Genomic DNA, 24,884 nt, shown 5'->3' on the forward strand with positions numbered 1-24,884 from the left:
TTCCCTCTGGTGTGACAGTGTTACATTATTTCCCCAGGTATACATTGCCTTGTCTTAGTGACTTGTCCCAGTCTCTCTGTTCCTCAGCTTTGTTGTCTGGTACAGCCCAAATATTTCAGACTCTGTTTCGCCCTCCCACTGGCAGAGCTTGCTTTATCTGGCACCAGTATTTCTGGGTTGTGGTCCCCTTGCAGGCTTTTGTTTCAGAAGGCCTATAGAAAAGCTGGCAGTTGAGGCCCAAATAAACTTCTTCAACCTATAACTAGTGGCTCTACAGTACTGGAAAGAGGACTGGGGGAGCAGTTGTGGGAGTAGGTTTTAATATAAGCCTGTGTCACATCTTTGGGTCTGCTAGTGTAGCTTTGCTACTAATAACATGGGAAGAAGTGCTAAGTGAGCTCCAGGTCACTTAGAAGCAGCTCTTTGGAGGACTTTTTCTAAACTTTCTTTTAGATTCTGAATGTCTTAGAGCATGGAAATAGCTGAAACTGCTTTATTTTTGCTGCATAGTTTCTTTTGGAGAAGTTTAAGAGTTCACAAAGATTGGAGAAAAAAATCTAGCCTGTCATTGCATTGCTCACATGACATGGAGGTTTCCTTCTTTTTATTATTTTCCCCAAACCATACACTTTAACTAATATATATCTAATATATTCAAATAATAAAGTCTTACCTGGAGGATCTCAAAACTAATACCAATAGATTAGAAACACTAAGATGTCCCTGTTTTCAAGGAGGAAAATAAAAAATAAGTCCTTATTTTAAGAGTTTGGGGATCCCTATTCTAAACTACTTATTCTTTTAGAGTAAGATTTTTGAAGTTCATGTTTTGCACATTGTGCAAAGCACTTTTCTCATATCAACCCAAGAGGTAGAGCAAGTTTTATTGTACCCATGTTACACAGGATAAATCAGGTTCAGAGATTCTAAATGATGTACCTAAGTCTCATTTCAATAGCTGAGCTCTTAATTAAGTATTTACAATATGTCAGCATGCTAGCTGCTGACAATATAAAGCTTGCCATGACATACATCCTTCCCTCAAGGTACTTGTTTGTACATAAGCAACTATGATAGAAAGATGAATTCAAAGGAATGATCCAGGTATTATGAATATAAACTGTGATAAATTAAAGACATTCTTGCTTTCATCTGGGTCAAGATAGAACAGATTTCATGGAAGAATTAGCATCTGAGTTGAACCTTGAAAGTAGGGAAGAACTACAACAGACAAAAGATCTATATAAACAGTAGAGGAAAATATGTAAATGAGAGAAAGCAGGGTAAGATCAAGAGACAGTAAGTTTGTCTTGAACATGGAATACATGGTGGAGAATAGTAAGAGGATGAATTGTGGCAGGTTTTCAATAGTAGAATCATACATTTATGTTTTATTCTGCAAACAAAGATCCACTAAAAGGTTTCAAGTAGAGAAGTGACAATCCTATTGGTTTCTTAGGTAAATTATTAGAGCAATGGTATGGGGCACTTAGATTTGAGATAGTAAGATCAATTAGAAATATAATTTTTTAGTTAAAAGGAGATGAGGGCCTGCATTAGGGCAATTGCAGTGTAGAAAGGAAGAGAATATCCTCGAGAAATATTCAGAGCAGAATGGATTAGATGACCGAGTGAGAAAAAGGAGTCAAGGATAGTCTCAAGTCAAGATGATTTGCAGGATAGAGATGTCTTTGATACAGAGAAGTGGTATCAAAGATATAGAGAAGCTACTTCAATGGGCAAAAGATGAGGGGAAGATAGCTTCAATTTTGACTATGTTAGGTTTGAAGTCTTGATGAGGTAGCTGTCAGGTAGTCAGATATATGGGACTGCTCTGGGGTATGGATAGAGATGGAGGTTATAGACTTGAGAGGTTTTCATATAGTGGTTGTAACTGAAGCCTAAGAAAAAATTGGATTACTGAAGGAGACATAAAGAGGGAAGAGAACCAAGAAAAATGATTTAATGGCAGAAGAAAGACATAAACCTGATTCTGATGATTCACAGACCACTTCTATTTCCTCTATGTCAAATTGCTTCTCTTTTTTTCTTAATTTTAGTTTTTTTTTTCCAATTACATGTGAAGATAGCTTTCATCATTCATTTTTTTAAGGTTTTGAGTTCCACATTTTTCTTCTTCCCTTCCTTTCCTCCTCCCTCCCTATGGAAGCAAGCAATCTTCCTTTCCACACTGCAGTTGCCCTAAAGCAGGCCCTCATCTTCCAACCCACCCTTCCTATTCCCCTCCCCTCAATGGCAAACAGTCTAGGGAACACTGCATATGTACATTTGCATTTAACATGTTTATATATTATTTACACTTTCTGTATGAAGAATTAGGACCAAGGAAAAGAAAGAAAACCATGAGAGAAATTTTTCAAAAGTGAACATAGTGTTCAGATTCTGTAGTTCTTTTATTTTGTTTTGTTTTGTTTTGTTTTGTTTTCTTTGGATGGGGTTAGCATAGTCCATAGGTCTAATAGGGTTGTCCTAGGTCTCTGAATTACTGAGAGGGGCTATATCCATCACAATGTTCTTGTTGATGTGTACAATGTTCTCTTGGTTTTACTCCCTTCCCTCAGCATCAGTTCCTATAATTATTTCCATGCTTCCCTAAAATCTGACTACTCATTGTTTCTTATCAAAGAGTACTAATCCATATATCATTCATATATCTTAATTTGTTCAATCATTTCCTTTGATGAGCATCCCCTCAATTTCCAATTCTTTGCCACTACAAAAAAAGAATTACTATGAATATTTTGGAACATGTGAACTTTTCCCATTTTTCATGAATTCTTCTAGATATGAGCCTAGTATTGGTATTGCTGGGTTCAGTGTTAATGATCAGTTTTATTGCTCTTTGGGCATAAGCCTCTCAAGAATAGTTGGATTGGTTCACAACTCTACCAACAGTGCATCAATGTCCCAAACTTTCCACAACCTCTCCAATATAGTACCATATAGTTATTTTAATTTGCATTTTTCTAATAGTAATAATTTGTAGCATTTTCATATGATTATATATAGCTGTGATTTCTTTGTTTGAAAACTGCCTGTTCATATCCTTTGACCATTTATCAGTTGGAGAACTTGTAATCTTTTGGATTTGATTTTAAAAATGAAACCTTTATCAGACTCCCTAGCTATGAAAATTGTTTCCCAGTTTTCTGTTTCCCTTCTAATCTAGGCAACATTGATTTTATTAGTGTTATCATTTATTTTGCAATTTATAATGTATTCTTTCTTGTTTGTTCATAATTTTCTCCCCTTTCCATTGATCTGACATTTCAGTATTTCTTGATTTGTTAATTAGTCTATGGTTTCACCCTTTATATCTAAATTCTGTACCCATTTTGACCTTATTTTGGCATAGGGTGTGATTATGTGGGTCTACATCTAGTTTTTGTCGTACATCTAGTTTTTCCAATAATTTTTATCGAATAATAAGTTCTTATCCTAAAAGTTAATTTTAATGTCTTTGGAGTTGTCAAGTAATAGAAATAGTCTTTTACTATTGTTTCTTTTGTGCCTATCCTAATCTACTGATCCATTACACTATTTCTTAACCAGTACCAGGCAGTTCTGATGATTGCTGCTATATAGCATAGTCTTAGATCTGGTAAAGCTAGGCCTCTTTCCTTTAAAATGTTTTGGTTTTTTTAGTTTTTTTGCAAGGCAATGAGGTTAAGTGGCTTGCTCAAGGCCACACAGCTAGGTAATTATTAAGTGTCTGAGAATGGATTTTAACTCAGGTACTCCTGACTCCAGGGCCAGTGCTCTATCCACTGTGCCACCTAGCCACCCCTAAATTTTTTTTTCATCAGTTCCTTTGCTATTCTTCACCCTTTGTTGCTCCAGTTGAATTTTGTTACTACTTTTTCTAGCTCTATAAAATAGTTTGGTTGGTATGGCACTAAATAAGTAATTTAATTTGAGTAGAATTATCATTTTTATTATAGAGCAATTGAGTTTTTCCAATTGTTTGTATCTCTTTTTATTTGTGGGAAGAGTGTTTTGTAATTGCCTTTATACAGTTTCTAGGATTGTCTTGGGAAATAGATTCCCAAGTACTTTGTTAGCTACAGTTTCTTTAAATGGAATTACTTTTTTTTTTTTTAGGTTTTTGCAAGGCAAATGGGATTAAAGTGGCTTGCTCAAGGCCACACAGCTAGGTAATTATTAAGTGTCTGAGGCCAGATTTGAACTCAGTTACTCTGGACTTCAGGGTCCATGCTCTATCCACTACCACCTAGCTGCCCTAGGAATTTCACTTTCTATCTCTTGCCCTTGGGCTTTGTTGTTCATATAGAGAAACACTGAAGATTTAAGAGAGTTTATTTTATATCCTGCTACTTTGCTGAATTTGTTAATTGTTTCAAGTAGTTTTTGTTTTGTTTTGTTTTGTTTTTTAGTTTTTGCAAGGCAATGGGGTTAAGTGACTTGCCCAAGGCCTCACAGCTAGGTAATTATTAAGTGCCTGAGGCTGGATTTGAACACAGGTACTCCTGACTCCTGGGCTGGTGCTCTATCCATTATGCTACCTAGCCACCCCTTTCAAGTAGTTTTTTTAAGATGATTTTGTAGGGTTCTTTAAGTTTACCATCATATCATCTGCAAAGAATGAAAGTTTTCCTTCTTCATTACCAGTTCTAATTTCTTCAATTTCTTTTTCTTCTCTCATTACTAAAGTAAACATTTCTAATAGAAAAATAATGATGACAGTGAGCATCTTTGTTTCATCCTCTGATCTTACTGGAAATACTCCTAGCTTATCTCTATTGCATATAATATTTGTTAATGATTTTAGATAGATACTCATTATTTTAAGAAAAACTCCATTTATTTCTATACCCTTTAGAATTTTTAATAGGAATGAATGTTGTATTTTGTCAAAGACTTTTTCAGCATCTATTGAGATAATCATGATTTCTCTTGGTTTTGTTATTGATATGTGAATTATGTTAAATATTTCCTAATATTCCTTTACCTAATAATATTCCTTACCTACCTGATCATGATGTGTTTTCCTAGGAATAACTTGATGTAATTAATCTCTTCGTTAAATTTTTTTATTTTAAGATTTTTGCATCAATGTTCATTAGAGAGATTATTCTTTAATTTTCTTTGTCTGACTCTTTCTGTTTAGGAATCAGCATCATATTGATGACATAAAAGGAATTTGGTAGAACTCCTTATTTTTTTAAATAGTATATGTGGAATTGGAATTATTTGTTCCTTAAATATTTGGTAGAATTGGCTTATAAATCCATCTGAACCTGGACACTTTTTCTTAGGGAATTTATTGATGGATTCTGCAATTACTTTTTTCAGGAATGGGATTATTTAAGTATTTTATTTCCTCTAATATTAATCTGGTAGTTTGTATTTTTATAAATATTCATCTATTTCATTCAGGTTATCAAATTTATTGGCATACAGATAGGCAAAAAAGCTCAGAATTATCTCTTTAACTTCCTCCTCATTAGTGGTGAGTTTACACTTTTCATTTTTGATACTCGTAATTTTGGTATTCTTCTCTCTTTTTTAAAATCAGATTAACCAAAGTTTTATTTATTCTATTTTTTTTCACAACTAACTCTTAGTTTTATTTATTAGTTCACTGGTTTTCTTGCTTTCAATTTTATTAATCTCTCCTTTGAGTTTCAGAATTTCTAATTTAGCATTTAATTGGGGCATCTTAAATTTGATCTTTTTCTAGATTTTTTTAGTTGTATGTTCAATTCATTGCTCTCTTCTTTCTCTATTTTATTCATATAAGCATTTAGAGATAAAATAACTCCCCCTAAAAACTGCTTTGGCTGCATCCCACAAAATTTGGTATGCTGTCTCATTGTTATTTTCTTGGTTGAAATGATTATTTCTATGACTTGTTGTCTGATCCCCACTCATTCTTTGAAATTAAGTTATTTAGTTTTCAATTAATTTTTTGGTTTATCTTTTCATGACCCTTTATTACAGGTAATTGTTATTGCACCAGGATCTGAAAAATATGCATTCATTTTTCTTCTTTCTGCATTTGATTGTAAGGTTTTTATGCCCAAGTACATGGTCAGTTTTGTTATAGGTGCCATGTACTACAGAAAAAAGATATAATCTTTTCTATCCCCATTCAATTTTCTCCAGAAGCTCTATCATATCTAAGTTTTCTCAGATTTTATTCATTTTCTCAACTTTCTTCTTGTTTATTTTGTGGATAGATTATCTAGTTCTGAGAAAAGGAGATTGAAGTCCCCTACTATTATAGTTTTGCTGTCTATCTCTCCTTGTAGTTCATTCAGTTTCTCCTCTAGGAATTGAATGCTATGCTAGCTACATATATGTTTAATAATGATATAACTTCATTGCTTATGGTGCCTTTTAAGAAGAAACGGTTTCTTTCCTTATCACTTTTAATGAAATCTATTTTTGCTTTCCTTTGTCTGAGATCAGGAAACATAATATATTTTGTTCCAACCTTTTATCTTTACCATATGTGTATCTTTCTGCTTCAAATGTATTTCTTGTATACAACATATTGCAGCATTTTGGTTTTTAATCCGTTCTACTATCTGTTTTCATTTTATGGAAGATTTCATCCCATTCACATTTACAGTTAAGACTACTAATTCTGTATTATCCTCCATACTATCTTTCCCTATTTGTACTTTTCTCTTTCATTTTCTCTTATTCTTCCTCACTAATATTTTGTTCCCTTTCTCCTTTAACTTTTCTATTGAATTTTCAATTTTACATTTATTTTCACTTATACCTTTGCCTTTCCTTTTTATCAGACCCTTCTTCCCTTTTCTTTCCCTTCCCCTCCCTCCTTTCCTCTAGGTCAAATCTATTGAATAGTATTTACTCAGTGTTCACACCCTCCCTCCTTTCCCTCTTCACCTGTGATTTATCCTCTGATGCCTAGTCTTCTCCTAGAATAGTCCTTTGTATGTATTTGTTGTTTTAACCCTGTCTTGCACTTACATCCCCTTTATCAAAATATACTACTTTTATTTGACCAAATAGAAATACTATCCTCAAAGGCTGATGGATTGATTTGATTATTTGATTGATTGATAAGCAGCATTGCCTCATAGTCACTAAGTACCCTCCCCTCTTCTGTTCTCATTAATAATATACTTCTCAAGAGTCATGATCACATCAAATTATAATCACTTTATACCTTATCCCCTTTTCAAGTACCCTCCATGGATACACAATCCTCATGAGTCAAAGCATCATGAAAAACCAAATCATTTCATGAACCATTTATACCCCTTCTCCCCAGAATACTCCTTCCAACTGTAGCCATGGAGTCAAGCTAAGCAAAATATTTTCATGATGTTTTCATGTCAGTCCCTTTAAGTATACTCTCTCCCTCCATCTCTATAGTACTCCAACCATAGTTCTATATCCTTCCCCAACCAAAGAATAGAGTGCATATTCTCTCACTGTCCCTTTAGCACCCTGACCAGATTAGCAACCCTTGCTAACTAACGAATGGATTAAGATAAGATCACTTCCTAAATTCTTTATGTTCAAGTAGTCTTTCAAGTAGGTTCCCACCCTCATGGTACTACCAACCTCTAAGTATCTAGTAAAGTTTAAACTTCTGATTTAAGTATAAAGCCTCTAAGTACTGGGACAATGAAGGTCTCTCTTAAGAACTTTACAATTGATTGTAAGGTATGGCTTTATGGCAGATAAAACTGCCCAGCATAAGATGCCCCCAAGTGGTGGGATTCAAATAAATTAACAACTGGTTCTCTGCTCTAATGACCATTTTAAGTATACAAAAAGATATACTGAAAGGTAATTTAATACCTCACATATTTAATACCCAAATAACAACAATAAAAGAGGTACACAAAACTAGATTACTATATTAATTCACAGTAAGCAAACTTATCCTTATGGAGTGAAAGCAGCCACAAGACCACAACAGCCATTGTCGGAACATATGCAGAATTAAAACTGATTCTACCTATTCTGTTTTTCTTCTTCTTCCATAAATTCTGAAATGGGTAATAAGATAACCCTTGAAATCTATATTTCTATTGGTACATTGTGTTCCAGGTTTCTACTGGTTTCACCATTCAGGGAACACCAGCGCACTTATCTTGGGGGAATTTGGGGTGTAACATAAAGTGGAAACAAATGACAGCTTGTCACTGCCTGGCTGTTTGGCACTTTTTCTCTTTGTTATTTGTTTGTTTACTGAAGTAACAAAAACGAGGGAATAAAAATGAAGTATTTCATCAAAGGTATAATGAGTTCTAATAACTGATTAAATAAATATTACAAACAGAGGTACATCAATTTTTTTCACCTATAAATAAATATTACTATGGGCTCTTAGAAAATACTGTTACACAGATGAACATTAAAAAAGAGTAAGGAATGTAAATTTTTGATTTCCACACTGGGCAACTACCTAGGCACCCACCTTAGAGAGAATCTTGATTATAAGTGCCATTTTAACAACCAGTTTGCCAAACTCAAAAAATTGGGTATTGGTTCTGCCAAATTGGCACACATTGGCTGAATCCCACTACTATATGCCCTCATCAGAGTAAGTGCTAAGCTCTATGGGCAAGGTTCAAAGGAAAGATTAAATGCATAAGTTAAGAATAAATAACCCAGCTTTTCACCTGGACTATTTGTGCATGACCTGTGGTAGAGCATTCTGAGCTTGTATTGTTCTGATCAGTCACAGTCTGACACGCTGTAATTTGTCTCACATATAGTGATATCATTTTGGTCTTTGATAGAAGGAAAAGAACCAACCCATACCCATATTCTCTAAGTACAATCTCTTCAACTTTATTCAACTCCTTAACAACACTAAGAGAAATACAATTCTCAAGAGTTACAAGTATTATCTTCCCTGGTAGGGGATTGTATACAAATTAAATTTTATACAATTTAATGTTCTTGACTAACATTTAGGTTTTTTTCCCCTTTTCATTTACCTTCTTATACATGCTTGAGTCTTCTATTTGTAGATTGAATGAATTCCCTGGTCAGTACTGGTCTTTTTATCAGGAAATTTTAGAAGTCCTCTATTTCATTGAATATCTGTCTTCCCCACCCTGCCCCAGACAGACTATGCCAAATTTTGCAGGGTAGTAAATTTTTGGTTGTAATCCAAGGTACTTTGCCCTCCAAAATATCATATTCCAGATTCTCTGATTCTTTAATGATGAAGCTGATAAATTCTGGATAATTCTGATTGTGCATCATTTATATTTAAATTGTTTCTTTATGACTGCTTGTAGTATTTTCCCCTTTATTTGAGAATTCTAGAATTTGACTATAATAGTTCTTGGAGTTTTTATCCTGAGGTCTTTTTCTGAAGGTGCTCTGTGTATTGTCTTTCAAGAACTATTTTGTCTTCTTGATCTAGTATATTGGGACAGTTTACACTGATAGTTTCCTGAAAAATATTTTCTAGGCTCTTTTTTGGATATGAGTTTTCTAGTAGGCCAATAATTCATAAATTATCTATCCTGGATCAATTTTCCAGGTCATTTGTTTTTCCTTTTCTTTTACATTTTCTTTTTGCTTTTTTGCAAGGCAAATGGAGTTAACTGGCTTGCCAAGGCCACACAGCTAGGTAATTATTAAGTGTCTGAGACCGGATTTGAACCCAGGTTCTCCTGACTCCACGGCCAGTGCTTTATCTACTATGCCACCTAGCCGCCCCCTTTTATATTTTCTTTAATTTTTTCAGTCTTGTGCTTTTGTTTGATGGAATCTTGGTTTCCCATAAATTCATTAGTTTCTATTTGTCCAATTCTAATTTTAAGAATTTTATTTTCTTCAGTTACCTTTTCTGTGTCCTTTTCCAATTAGTTAATTTTACTTTTTGATGAATTATATTCCTTTTCGAGTTGGTTGATTTGGGCTTAGATGAGTTGCATTTCTTTTCCAGTTTGTCAGTGTTATTTTTTGAAGCATTACATTCTTTTTTCCAGTTGGTTATTTTTACTTTCAAAGGAGTTTATTTCTTTGGTCAAGTTTTCATAATTTTCCTGTATGGTTCTCATTTCTTTTTTTATTTTTATCTTCAGCTCTTCTTTGGTTTTTAAATTCTGTGGGTATATAGTGCTGAGCTTTTTGTGCAAGGACTTGGGCTCTGATCTCTGGTTTATCACTGGTCAAGAATGCCTATGCATGGGGTGGATAGGTGGCTCAGTGAATAGAGCACAAGCCCTGGAGTCAGGAGTATCTGAGTTCAAATCCGGCCTCAGATACTTAATAATTACCTCCTTGGGCAAGCCACTTAACCCCATTTGCCTTGCCAAAAACCTAAAAAAAAAAAAAAAAAAAAAAGAATGCCTATGCAGCCCAGGAGTTGCCTAAAGCAGAGATTTATCTAGGCCCTGTATATGCAGAGCTTTGTCCCCAACTCAGTCCTATCTTTTACCCAATATTCCCAGGGCTCAGACTTTGTCTAGGGATGAGACTGCTGGCCTGCTATCTAGCTGCTGGGACTAAGGTTGCACTATGTCTAAAAGCCTCCTACTGATTTTCCCTCTCTCTTGCCTAGCTGGCCTTTACAGCCTCCTTTCCCCTGAAGAGACAGACCTTTCTTGAAGATCCTCCATGATGTTTACAGTTGAAAACGTGTTTTGTTCTTTTTTTGTGGGGGGAGAGGGATCCATAGCTTTAATGTCTGTATAGAACCTTCATTTAATGTTGTGTAGGGGAAAGCTCCAGGAGCTTTCTAGCTCCACATTGTCATCTTGTATCCACTCCAGAAGTCTTCTGTGAATATTTTCCATCACAAGCACAAGTCTTTTACAATTGTCTTTAATCATTGAGCTGCTGAAAAGAGCTGTCTCTCATAGGTGATCATCATACAATGTTGCTGTTACTATGTACAATGTTCTCCTAGTTCTGCACACTTCACTTAGTATCAGTTTGTGTAAGTCCAGGTTTTTTTTTTTTTGAAATCTACCTACTCATGATTTCTTATAGAATAATAGTATATCATTACATGCATATACCACTTCAGCTATTCTCCAGTTGATGGATATCTTCTCAATTTCTAATTCATTGCTATTACAAAAAAGACTTGCTATAAATATCAAATTCCTTTCTTAATAACAATATAGTTTAATCAATAGAACAAGGCATCCTGACTTGAAGTCCTCATTTGTTCAGTGATAAAGTATAACTTCGAACCAGTTATTTAATTTTTTCATGTCTCTTTTTCTACTTATGAAATAAACTATAGGTTTTCTAGAACTACAAATGACTTGTTTGTAAATATTTATATTTTCTTATTAAAATGTTAACAATCATCTGTTTTGTTAATAACCAATTTACCTCAAAATAAAGCATGTATAATCTGATTTAGTAAAGCCTTCTAACAAAACAGCAACCTTTATGCATTCTTTATGTTGTTTCTTAAATTATTCAGGAACCATTTGCTCGGATACTATGCCATTCTTACCAGGGAAAAGGAATTCAGTCAATGGTATTTTCATATGATGGGAAATCTATAATAGTGAATGGTAAAGAAGATGGTGCATTTGTTTGTCTGAAATGGAAGTAAGCATAAGCTGAGAAGATATCATTTGTACAGTATTTAACTTTCATTGAAAAGAAAATAGAAAAGTATATAGAAGCAAATAGAATATGTTTATTATTTTTCTAAAATTAATATAAATTTTATTAAATTTAAATATTTTATAATTTACATTAAAACTGAAGTAAAACTATGAAAAATTAAATTTTAATTCATTAGAAAATTTTCTTTAAGAGAAAATATATGAAATGTAAACTGCTTTTGACATCATTTTATAATACTCTGTATTGTTGTTCATTCTGTTTCAACCCACAGGAGTCTATCAGGTCCTCTAGTTCACAAAGTTACTGAATATTTTCAGATGTCTTTACCATTTCTAGAAAACAACATTTTAGAGCAAAATTTATATATAATTCACCTGAAAGATACCAAGATCTTTTCGGAATCACTCCCTGAATATACAGTTGAGTTTCTACACAGCTTTTTAAAAAATAAAAATCTCACAATCCTATAATTATTTTTAGTATTGTTATTTAAGTAACCATGATTTTTGTTTCCTTTTCTTAACTGCATTCTTCCTTTCACTCGTGATTTAATGATTCATAACACATATAAATCCTTTCCCCTTGTACCTATTGAGATGATATTTTTGATCCTTCCTACACTTATTAAAAGTACTAAATCTAAACAAAAATTATAGCAAAGAAGAATTGAACTTTAAATTCATACTTGTTGGGAAAAAAATCTAAAGATAATGAAATATAATATGAAGATGGTATTTTAAATATCTCTTTATATAGAGCATATATGGTACTTTGGAAAAAAAATGACCAGAAGTCAACCAGAATAGAGCTGAGAACATGGTTATTTGCTTCTAATTATTATATAAAAAGTCCCTCTTCTTATTTCCTAATTTATGTGTATTTAAAAACATATATAACTTTATATCTTATAACATATGGGAAGTATCATATTTTTATACAAAGTTAAAGCATCATTATCTATTCTTTCAACCCCTTTATCTTCTCCCAACTCCTAAATCTATAAAATATAGAATAGAACATCACTGTAGATATGACCATCATTAAAGGCATATATTAGATTACGCATTATATATAGTATTAGGTCCCTTACTTGTATTATTAGTATGACCTTTGAAAAGTTATTTTAATCTCTCTCTGGGCTTCAGTTTTCTAATCTTTGAAATGATGAGGTTGAACTAGATGGGTTTGAAGACCCTTCTGTCTTTGGTTCTGTGATCTTATGGTGAAAGTTGCACAAAAAACTAAGTTGCCCTTTATGAATAAGACCAACATTCATGATACAAATATTAATTAGCCACAAATAAATTAATATAATTTAAATTAAATATACCATGTATGTCCAAAAATATTAAATGTGTTTGATATACTTATTAAAAATTTATTCAGAGGAATTTCTTATCAAGAAGGAATCAAATTGTTGTCTATCTAAAATAATCAAATCAAGTTTACAGGGTAGAGTTACAGGGTAATTCATTCTTAAATAATGCGGTAGAGAATTTGATGGTTAGAGAGTTCAGTTTAATACAAGTGTTTATCCTTTCTTCTCAGGAATCTTACAAAAAGTTGTTACCTTTCCAAATTGATGCTAGCAATAGTGTCTTTGAAGATGAACCTAGCTGGTTACAAAAGAAAAATCAAGAGGTATTATCTGTGTGCACATATATAAATATATTTTATATAAGATGTATTAATTGTTTTATAATAAATACCTTAAAAATCAAGACAAAAATTTATGTATCCTAGATAAAGTTTCAAAATTGTGCCTCTTACATATCACTTTACTAGAAGCTTTGAGCCTTTAATATTTAATAGACTTCCTCTTAATCATGACTATTCCTGTAATGAACTTAAAAATTTTCAATATTCATGTCAATGGCTCCTTCCAAGTTATCAGCTTTCTCAACTGCCATGGATATATACACACATACATACATATATATATATATATATATATGTATATATATACATATATACATATATATATATATATATAATCAGTCACTTTTAGTGAGATCATACCTTGCATTTAATCATCACCCATAATAATTTTCACCTCTGTGCTCCTGAATTCTGAGATTTACCTTTTTTATTCAGTCTCCTTTTATCTTTCACTCTGCCTTATTCCTCCTAAACCCATTCTTCATCCTAATTGTGACCTGCAATGAATGTTTTTCTGCATTTCTAATCTTTCATTACCTCTATCATTACCTCACTTTTCTCCTTTCACTTACTTGATCCTATAGTTGACTGGTTTAGCTATATACCCTCCTCAGATCATCTTCTCCATCTCACCCATAAATCTTCCATCCTCAAATAATACATCCATACCCATAACTATTGTCCTACATACATATATATATATATATGCATATATGAAATGTATGTCCTCACAAAAGGGGATCAGAAATAGAGTGGGGAAGAATGGACCTAGTAGGTGCTGTTGTTGTTGTTTTGTTTTATTTTGTTTTGAGGAGGGAGAGATTTGGGTGAAATAGAGGGGACAATCAACAACTCTTTACAGCATGTTTCAATGAAAAATTGAGGCCATTTACTGAGCTATCTCTTAAGCCTTCCTCATCTTATACCATGCCTTCCTCCACTATTACCTCCTACACCCATTTCACATTTTAAAATGTCCCTTTTGCTTGCCAAGGCTAACCTATCTACATGTACAACTGATCCTGCCTTCTCAAGCAGACTGTACCCTTTATGTATCTCTCTAATCTCTTACTAATCTTCAATTTCTCCCTAATGATTGCCGCTCTACTGTCTACAAACTCATTCATGTCTTTTTTCTTTCTTACTGCTCCCAATCAACCCACATTTTTAACAGATGAGGAGACTGAGGGCCAGAAAGGTTTATTTTCTTCACTGAGATCATATAGAGACAGATTTGGCAGAGCCAGGATTTGAAATTAAACCTTGTGATCCGAAGTTCAGTAATTTTGCCACTGTAATACATTTCTCCTCAATTTTGTCTTTTAATATTGTTCTATATAATAGATTAGTGGTTTATGTCTATTTAAGTAACTTTCTTCCAACTCTACATGGAAAGCAACAGATGAGAATGAAAAAGAGGAAACAAAATGTTATAATACTTATTTTTCACATTTTTCACAATTTTTCATTCATTTATGTATGTTCCTTTTTCTAAGCGGCTCTTTTAAAAATACACTTTGTAGTTTTTTTCATTATTCTTACTTTGTAAATACTGTGTTTGTGAGATGATATCTTGTCAGATTCCATAATTGTTTTTCTCAGTCTTTATTCTTCTTGATTCATTGACACTGCTGATCAGCTTCCCTCATCCTCAATATTTTTCTTCTCTGTATTTTTCAAATGCCACTTCTATCTTCTTCTCTTACTAGTCTGATTTTCTTCTTAATAATCATCCATACTCTCAAATCTTGAGTGTTCCCCCCACTCATGTTACAAATTGGATGTTCCAGAAATACTTCTTCAAACCTTACATGTCCTTCAAGAGAAGTCATTATCTTTCCTCCCCCCCAAAAAAACCATTTCTTCCAATATCCCTATTTCTGAAGGAACTACCATTCTTCAGTCTCCCATATATGTATGTCTTTATCCTCACCTCATCACTCTTCAGTTTATAAAATTTGCCATTTCTCTATTACTTGTTTCTGACTTCTTTTCTCTACTTACCAAGCTACAATCTTAATTCAAGTCCTCTTTATCTCAACTGGAATATTGCAGTGGTTTCCTAATTAGACTCCCTGTCTCAATCCAGTCCATCCTCCATCCAGATACCAAAGGATATCTTAAGAACTGATCTATTTTGTTTCCCTACTCAGTGAATTCTAGTTACTTCTTACTGTCTCTAAGATAAAATATATAAACTCTTATGTTTAGCTTTTAAACCTCTACACACCCTGATCCCAACCTATCTTTCCAACCTTACTGTACATAATTCCTCATTCCCTACTTTGCAGTCTAGTTCTATTGACCTTCTCACTGTTCTCACCAATGACTCTCCACCCCACGTTTCTGTCTCTATCTCTGCACTGGCTTGTACCTCATGCCTGGAATACATTCACCTTCACCTCTAAAAATTTCTCTTTTCTTTCAAGATAACAACTTTCTACATAAAACTTTTCCTGATTCCCTCTATCACAACTACTAGTGTCTTCCCTCTCTACTTTGTATTTAGAATGCATGCATTCTATATGTATAGATGTATGTGTATGTGTGTGTGTGTGTGTGTGTGTGTGTGTGTGTGCGCGTGTGTGTGTGTGTGTGTGTGTGTTGTATCCCCTTGTTAGGACACTAACTGACACTCCTTGTGAGTAGGGATTATTTAATTCTTTGTGTCCCTGGTCTCCAGTACCGTATTTGGTAGTAGTAAGTGGGTAATTAATAAATGCTGTTGATTGCTTAATTGATTGATTGTTTGATGTTTCAGGCCATCAAAAAAGAGATTAAAATATTTAGTGGAAAAAAGGAAAAAATAAAAGAAGGAATCAAAACTTTATCTAAAACTGTAAGTGTTATATCATTTATACTTTAATTAAATATGGCTATAACTCAAATGCTATTTCCTGCTTAGTTTTGTGTATACACACACACACACACACACACACACACACACATATATACATATATATATATATATATATATATATATATATATATATATATATATATGTATGAATGACAGGCCTGTGTACTGCTCCAAATGCTTGCAAGCTCAGTTTTCTTGTTATATTATAGGAAGTGAGTTATTATACATTCAGATGCTCCATCAGTGTCAATGATGGAGGAAAAAAGAGCAAAATATGTGGAGAAATGAAGAAGTTAGACTATCGTTAGTAAAATATTCAGAGGAATTGTCTGGAACAAATGCATGGTCTTCCTTCAATATTTTTATGTTAATGTAGGTTCTTAAAGAAGCTGGAAAATATTTTCTTTTAAAAAAATCAACATACTCCACATGAAATATAGAAGAATTAAAAGACTCTTTGCCAACAAAACTGAACATGTCTATTCATAAGTATATGTATTGCAATGAATAAGCCAAATTTAGAATTCAACTAATCTTAATGGTTAAATCCTAGCAATAAGAAATAGTACTTATATTGATTTTTGCAGAATGACATTGAAATAGCATTTTAAAGCTTATGCTACTTACTTGTTCACTATTATTTTCTATTATTTAATTCAGATTCAGCATATGATGGAGGAAAATGAGTTGGCATCTGAAATTACACAACTAGAACAGCAGGAATTCAATCTGGATATTGAAGAAATGGAAAGAATTCATGATGAAGGTGAAGAAGAACTGGAAAATGTATGTGAAAATTTGCTTGAAGCATCCTTGTTTATTATATTCATAGACCAAAAAGGAGCAAAATGGCAACTTTTCCAATATAGTTAGAAAAAAACTTAAGTTTATATGGGATATACAAATAATAAATTGATTTATTCAAGTAGTCAATATTTCCTGAGCACTTATTATGTGTATAACACTTTGCAAGGTACAAGAAGAGCTGCCAAAGAGAGTGTTATTTTATGCATCTTTGTGGAGGTGTTAGCACCAAATGGAAGCACAACATGGCAGGATTTCATGATAATTTCATCCTTTAGAAAGTAGAGAAATAAATAGGGAAAATTATTTTCTAGATCTGATTGTCACTAGGAGAAAGAAACTGGTTTCTGATTTAAAGATGGAAATTGAGGGTAAACAACCTTGATCGTAGAATGTATAATAGAGGAGAGGGAAGTTGACATATAGTTTAGATTTTTGGAGAGCAAATTTCTAAGGTTTGAAGAAAAGACAGGTGGAATAACAATGGTCTAAAATGCTATAGGGTATATCAACTTAGAAGGAATGGGAAATTTTCAAAAAATGAAATTATGAAATAAAAAAGGGAAACAATTCCAATGAAAAAGGGAAAATGGAGTTCTCTGGAGAGACCTACATGAATGATATGTAAAGGAGATGGAAGCAAGGGTGGGGAGGCATCAAATTTTTTTGTTAATTTGATTTTTAAATTTCTCTAAAATAACAATGATGATAACTAGTATTTATAAAGTTCATATATATATTTATATATCATCTCATCTGATCCTTACAGAAAGCTTTGAGGTAAGTGCTATTATTATTTCTCTTTTGATGATGTTTGTCTTTCCTACTCAAAGAAGACAATGATATAGGAAGGTGATACATGACAAGCCAAGTGACTTGGATTTGACTAAATGGATTGCTGTGCTAAGTCACCAGGCTCACTTTCTCCTCCAGAACCATCTATATCTAGTGGCCAGATATAACTCAAGACAACTGGAGATGACCCTGGATGTGAGGCCCAAGGTTACAAAGCTATTACATGTCTGAGGTCAGATTTGAACTTAGACCCTCCTGACTTCAGGGCCAGACCTCTTACCCATTGTGCCATTTAGCTACCTTCTTTTACCAATGAGAAACTGAGGCTGAGAAAGGTCAAGCAACTTGTTCAAAGTCAAACAGCTAATAATTGTCTGTAGAAGAATTCAAATTCAGGGCTTCCTTATTCCAAGTTTAACTCTCTGCCAATCATACCTTTAGAAACGTTTCCACTCCATAAATTCCACTGTAATTTATATCACACTACTTCCATGAGCCCATATTGTTCAATGGAAAGTTCATTATACATGGAGTCAAAAGTCCATATTAATATAAAAAGAAGAAGAGTGGTACCATGATGGCAAAGTGTTAGGAAACAGGCATAATCATTTCTAAACAGATATAGAAAATGCACCAGACTGAATCCTGACAGGGGAACTTACAAAAAATCACAGTGAGTTCTTTGGAGGTCTGCAGACACTTTGGAGTGTGTTATGTTGGGAGATGCTCCATATCATGCTCTCCAGGGGATGGAGAGGCTATGTGCACCAGGACAGGAACAAGTCCCAGACCCACCAGAGACATTAAGAAACTCTCAGTATGATACTCTTTCTTACATAGCATAATGTCTTTCCCCATTTTTCCTCATTCACTCTCATTTCATATATAAAAATACAAGAATAGACATTTCTAGCCTCTTCTTCCCACCTCCTCCTCCACCTTCTCAAAGGATAATTTTAATGTCTCAGGAAGTAGAATATCTGGGCCAGACAATTTGACCACTCTCCTCTTCTAAGAGATAAGTACTGGGCTAAAATTCCATTTTCTCCTTTAAGTATTCTTTATCTAGAGGATGTTATTTTCATGTTCAATCTAACTAATTGCTATTCATATTAGGGAGAAGTGGAATCACAAACTGTATATCTAAGATTTGACTCCCTTCCCACTGGATGCCAATTTTCTCAATGAAAATACATATAAGCAATTAGCCAAGAACTCACTTATCCAAGTCTATATATAGCAAAGCAGAAGTCAGAGAAAGTACATATAAGAATATAAATCAGACAATACATAGTGAAAGAACTATCCCATTGGGAACAAGTTAATCCAGCTCAGTCAAAAAAGAGTTCCAGAATAAGTTCCTTGAAATATCTAAAGCAGCAAACTAGGGAAAGAGACATGATGAAAACTGACAGCTCCTCTCATGTCAGCTACTTGTAAGAATCTTATCCTTCAGTTGATGAAAGTAGGTTAGCTTCTTCCATCTTCTCTCTCAAAACTAGAAGCTAGAAGTATCCAAATAGGCTGCAGAGTCTGAAGAAATGGCTCAAATAAAGAAGATTCAAAGAAAACTAGAAGTCTGTAACCTTTTCCCTATCCTGCTCCGGATGCAGATATGGGAGATTTATCTCTAGTAGTAAAGACAGAGTTGCATATCAATGAGCTTTGGGACTGGGGTGAGTTCCATGAAAATAAATAGCTTTTGCACAACAAACAGTAATCCATCCTGAAGAAACAAATAATGCACTATTTTGGCTGGAACATAAAATGGATTAAAAAGAGAATAATTTACAATAAGTTCAGGAAAATAGACTAGGATAATAAAAGACTAAGTTATAAGTTGTTTTTTTTTTTAAGTAAATGACAGTGCTTAGACAGAGTAAGTGCTTGTTGACTGCCAAGTGCTTTAGGAATAACACTTCGGGTGAACTAGAGAAGGAAAAAGACTGCACATAGTCTATAATCAATAATCTAGTCCAGGTAAGAGAGGTGAGTGAGAGTGACTGTATGAATTAGAGTGGTAGCTTTATGAGTAGGATAGATAAATTATTGTGGAGGTAGAATCATTAAGCCTTGACAACTGTTTATATATAAGAAATGTGAATTAAGACAAATGAACCTTCACCTAATACTCACCAATTTGGCTAGGATAATAAAAGTTGAGAAAACTCATTGTTAGTATAACTATAGTAAATAAACAAATAATAAATACCTACACACATAAACATGGAATTATATTATTGGTTGAGATGTGAATTGGTCCCAGGTTTTTTTGGAAAATAGTATAGAATCATACAACAAAAGATATGAAAAGATGTATACTTTTGATCTAGTTAGGAACTGGTAGTCAAAGGAGAACATTAATAGAAGGGAAAAAAAAGATGTATCTTATAATATTTTGAGAAATACTATTAATAGAAGTAAAATTTGGAACCAAAATAAATATCAAATAATTATAATAACTAAATGATTATGGGCACAAGAGAGTAATAGACTATTATTGTGCCAAAAGAAATGATGAGTTCAAGGGAATATAGGAAGATTTGTATTAAATGATTCAGAGTCAAGAAAGCAAAATCAAAAGGAACAATCTACATACTGACTATAACTACTATATGTAGCTAAAGACCATAATAACAACAAAACAAGTGTTAAGTTATAGACAAAATAAAACCAAAAAGCATTGCAAAACAAAAATATTGTAGGTAATATGTTAAAAATCAATATAAATCTCTTGGGTCAGAATTAATAATAAATAATTTACAGATAGATATAATCTTTGCAATCATTTTTGTTTCATCTTGTATATGAATATTTTTCTTATTCTCTTGTTTACATATTTGAATATCTCTATTTCTCATTAGAACTTAAAATGTCTATAGGAAAAAGTAAAGGCATGCTGATAGCTATAATTTAAGCTTTTTCTGCTTTCTGCCTCTTCTAATTCATCCTTCATACTTCTGCCAGAATAATATTCTTTAATTATCAACATGGTAAAAACATCACAACACTTCAATGACTTCTCACTGCCTCCTGACTAAATCTTCCAGGGGATGCCACAACTCTGCTTATGTCATCCTCATATGTATACTCTATGTTCTAGCCAAATCTACCTAGAAGAATAACTCTAGGCTTACCCTCTTCTATGCCTTTGATGTTAATGTGTCAGATGCCTTCTCTTACAAAATTTTTTTCCTTTCCTTAAACTTCCTCTTCAATGATTCCTTCTTCTAGCTGAGTAATGACAATGTAGTACAGTGACAAGTATGTTGGACTTGGGGTCAAGACAACAAAATTCAAATGCTGATTCTGACAATAGGTTTGTGACCAAGGGCAAGTTATTTATTTTATCTGAGAATGTTTCCTTATCTGTATAATGGTAATAATAATTCTTGCTACATCTATTTTATAAAGTTGTGGTTTTATAAACCTTAAAGTGATATATATATAAATGGTGGGATTATTAATAACAATCTTTTCCCTTGGACCTCATATTGTTATATGCTTTGGAAATCTCTAATGCACTATATTACAGATATCTAAGCTTGTATCTTATCCCTCCACCAAACCATAAATTCCTTGAAGACAGGGTCCAAATCTTTCCTAAATATCCCACATCATACAAACTACATCAAGGAAGCACTTAAAAATTTCCTGATTATAAATGTGAGGTAGTTGGGTGGAGCAGTAGATAAAGTGAAGGCCTAGAAAGAGTTCAAATTGGTCTCTTAATGGTTGTGTGACCCTGGACAAATAATTTAATCTTGTTTGCCTCAGTTTCTTCTTCTATAAAATGAGAGGGAGAATGAAATGGCAAACCACTTCAGTATCTCTGCCAAGAAAATCCCAAATACAGTCACAAAAAGTTGGACACAATTGAAAAATGATTAAACTGAGTATGATAAAATTGAATTACTTATTAAACTAAACCCTCCCATATAGATCTAGACTCCCACAAATTAATCATTTTGGAGCATTTTATTATTTAGTCTTTAAAGTATCTAAATCTAAGTTATTTCAAAGTATCAGTTACAGATTACTTAAATGACATGATTTTTCTGGAAAGAAAAACACTGCAAACTATAAAGCAGTACACAAAGTGCAGTTAACTACTCTAAGCTTAGAAGGAACCCAGAGAGAGAACATTGGATGACCCAATTGACATATGTAATCTCTTATTTCAAATTTATGCATAAATACAATTATATTGAAAGACTGGCAGATACCAGTATGAATTCCTTCCATCAGACCTACTGGGGAGTTTTGCATATAGGCAAGCTTTCCTATAGGGTTGTCTTATTGAATGCTGAAATCTAATCCCTGTGGAAAATTAATACTCTTCTGAATAGAAAAATATCAAGTATAAACAGCATGACATAGTAGATAAGAGTCCTAGATTCAAATTATACCTTTTATACATACTGACTTTATGACTTTGGACAAGTTCCTTAGCCTCCTTGATACGCTAAGCAACTCTTCAAGATGGAAGGTTGCCAAGAAGGTACCTGACTACTGGGCCTATATGGGAAGAGGGAATTTCCACATCTGGAGTTATTCATATTACCAAAATGTCCAGACAGTAACCCCACTTGGTCTCTAAAGGTGTTGAAACTATGCCTATTAACAATTTTTTTAGGTTTTTGCAAGGCAAACAGGGTTAAGTGGCTTGCCCAAGGCCACACAGCTAGGTAATTATTAAGTGTCTGAGACCGGATTTGAACCCAGGTACTCCTGACTCCAGGGCAGGTGCTTTATCCACTACGCCACCTAGCTGCCCCCCCTTAATATTTTTATTAAAATTAAAGTCCTATTCTTTATAGCATTTCCTGACTCCTTAGAGCATGGTCTCTTGAAGTCAATGCCAGTGAAGCACAAGGAAGCCATATCCTACCAAGTTAGTAAGTCCACAGGTATGAGTCCAGAAATGCTGTCACCTAAGACTCAAGCTAATTAAGGAAGGGCAGCTAGGAGATACAGTGGATAGAGTGCCAGATCTAAACTCAGAAAAATTCCTTGCTGAATTTAAATCTGGCCTCAGACATTAGCTGTGTGACCCTGGGAAAGTCATTTAAATCATTTGCCTTGTTTCTCATGTGTAAAATTAGAAAAGGAAATGACAAACCACTCCAATATCTTTGCCAAGAAAACTTTGATAGGTGTAATAGAGTCAGACATGAAAACAGTTGGTTAGTTGGTTGGTTGGTTGGTTGGTTGGTTAGTTCTTGTCCTTCATTATTTAAGACCAATATGACATCACTACATTTGAAACAAATTACAGTGTCTCCAACTGTGGCCGATCAGGTCAATATGAGCTCAGAATGCTCTACCACAGGTTGGGCACAAATGTCCATGTGAATACCTTGGGGTGGGTACTCTAAATTTACAGATGTCACATTTCCTTTGAGCTGCTTCAATTCTGCCTTCCTCATCGAGTGTAGCCCCCTCACTGATGAGGGCATGCCATGCTGGGTGGTCCTGTGCCAGTATCTCCCATGCTGTACAATCAATTCTAAAGTTCTTCAATAAGAGATCTTCAGGGAATCTTGATATCACTTCTTCTGATGCCCTTGTGAGCACTTGCCCTGTGTGAGTTCTCCATAAAATAGTTTTTTTGGGGTAAGCATAGTGTGACATTCTAACCACATGCCTAGGCCATCACAGTTGCACTCTCTGAAGTAATGTTGGATTGCTAGGCAGTTTAGCTCAAGAAAAGACCTCAGTGTTTGGAATCTTCTCCTGCCAGGTGATCTTCAGAATCTTCCTAAAACAATTTAAATGGAATCAATTCAGTTTCCTGACATGGCACTGATAAACTATTCAGGTTTTGCAGGCATATAGCAATGAGGTCAGCACAACAGTTCTGTATACTTTCAAACAATTGAACATCAACAAAAAAAGCAAAGTAGAGAATTTCTTGCCTTAAATATTACTTATGGATCATTTAAAAATATTATTCATTTAAATAATCATTAAATTTTACATGCTAAACCACTGGAAACATTAATATTTTCTTTTCTTTCTTGAAAGATAAAAAAGGAGGCAGAAATGGAAAATCTAGCTAAGAAGTATTTATGTCACATTTTGAAAGAAGAATGCTGGCACTCCATGCATGTAAAAGGCCGATCACTAAAGGTAACTAATCTTAACATTTTATCCATATAATCAATAGAATCAGTTATCTCAAGTAATATTCAGTGAAGTTTAAAAAAAAGTGATAATCCTTTCCCTGTTGAAAAATATGCCCCCCAGAGTTCAAAAACATTAGCTTGTGTTTTCCTTTCCAGTAAGTCTCTTAATGCTTTGATTTATTAGGACCTTCCTCTTAAACATATCATCAATATTTTTTTTCCTTTTCTCCTCTATGATAACCCTTGAAACTATTTTTTCAGTATGGATCATTTCTATAACAAATTTCCCCTTCCCTCAAAAAATTTTGTCAATGTTTATGTATACTAAGGAGCTATTTACTCAGACAACACAGATACATACAGGGAAAATCACAAAGTTAACACCAGTCTATCAGAGAGCTCTGTTGCTTTGCCTTTCTCATATATTCACTAAGGATATTCTCAATTCTCATGGAAACCATTGCCATAAATATTTTTATAAAAATGAGAAAACAGATACATAGATCAATAGTTACAGATTCAATTCAATGAAATGAGCATATATAATTTATTGTTAAAGGAAACATGACATAGGGGGAAAGACCACGCACAAAAATATTTATAGCATCTCTTTTTGTAGTGGAAATTGAAAGAATTCCTATCAGTTAGGGAATGGCTGAACAAATTATAGCATATAAATATAATAGAACACTATTGTTCTGTAAGAAACCAAATACAGGCAGACTTCAGAAAAGCTTGGAAAGACTTACATGAGCTGATGCTGAGTGAAGTGAGCAGGACTGTATACTTTAATAACACTATGTGATGAACAACTATAACAGAGTTGGTTCTCCTCAACAGTACAATGATCAAAAAATTCTAAAGAACTTGTGATGGAAAATATCATTCATATCCAGAGAAAAAACTATGGAATCTGAATGCAGACCAAAGATACTAATTTTCATTTTAAAAATGTTTTATATCTTGTTTTTTTCCTTTCATGACTTTTTCTCTTTTGTTTAGATTCTTCTTTTACAACAATGCTAATATGAAAATATGTTTAACATAGTTATTTATAT

At 33.5% G+C, this 24,884-nt stretch overlaps 1 protein-coding gene across 1 annotated transcript in view; it reads left to right on the top strand.

Annotated features, from left to right (window-relative positions):
• LOC141521319 (cilia- and flagella-associated protein 43-like) overlaps nucleotides 1–24,884 on the top strand; it is a 288,518-nt gene that overhangs the window by 183,639 nt on the left and 79,995 nt on the right. The window contains exons 17-22 of the mRNA XM_074233774.1: nucleotides 11,429–11,559; nucleotides 11,852–11,999; nucleotides 13,129–13,221; nucleotides 16,001–16,078; nucleotides 16,760–16,885; nucleotides 23,726–23,830. Of these exons, the coding sequence (XP_074089875.1) occupies nucleotides 11,429–11,559; nucleotides 11,852–11,999; nucleotides 13,129–13,221; nucleotides 16,001–16,078; nucleotides 16,760–16,885; nucleotides 23,726–23,830 (681 nt within the window). The remainder of the gene's footprint in view (nucleotides 1–11,428; nucleotides 11,560–11,851; nucleotides 12,000–13,128; nucleotides 13,222–16,000; nucleotides 16,079–16,759; nucleotides 16,886–23,725; nucleotides 23,831–24,884) is intronic.

This window comes from Macrotis lagotis, chromosome 4 (genome assembly GCF_037893015.1).
Source record: "Macrotis lagotis isolate mMagLag1 chromosome 4, bilby.v1.9.chrom.fasta, whole genome shotgun sequence".
In the NCBI taxonomy this organism is placed as follows: domain Eukaryota; kingdom Metazoa; phylum Chordata; class Mammalia; order Peramelemorphia; family Peramelidae; genus Macrotis; species Macrotis lagotis.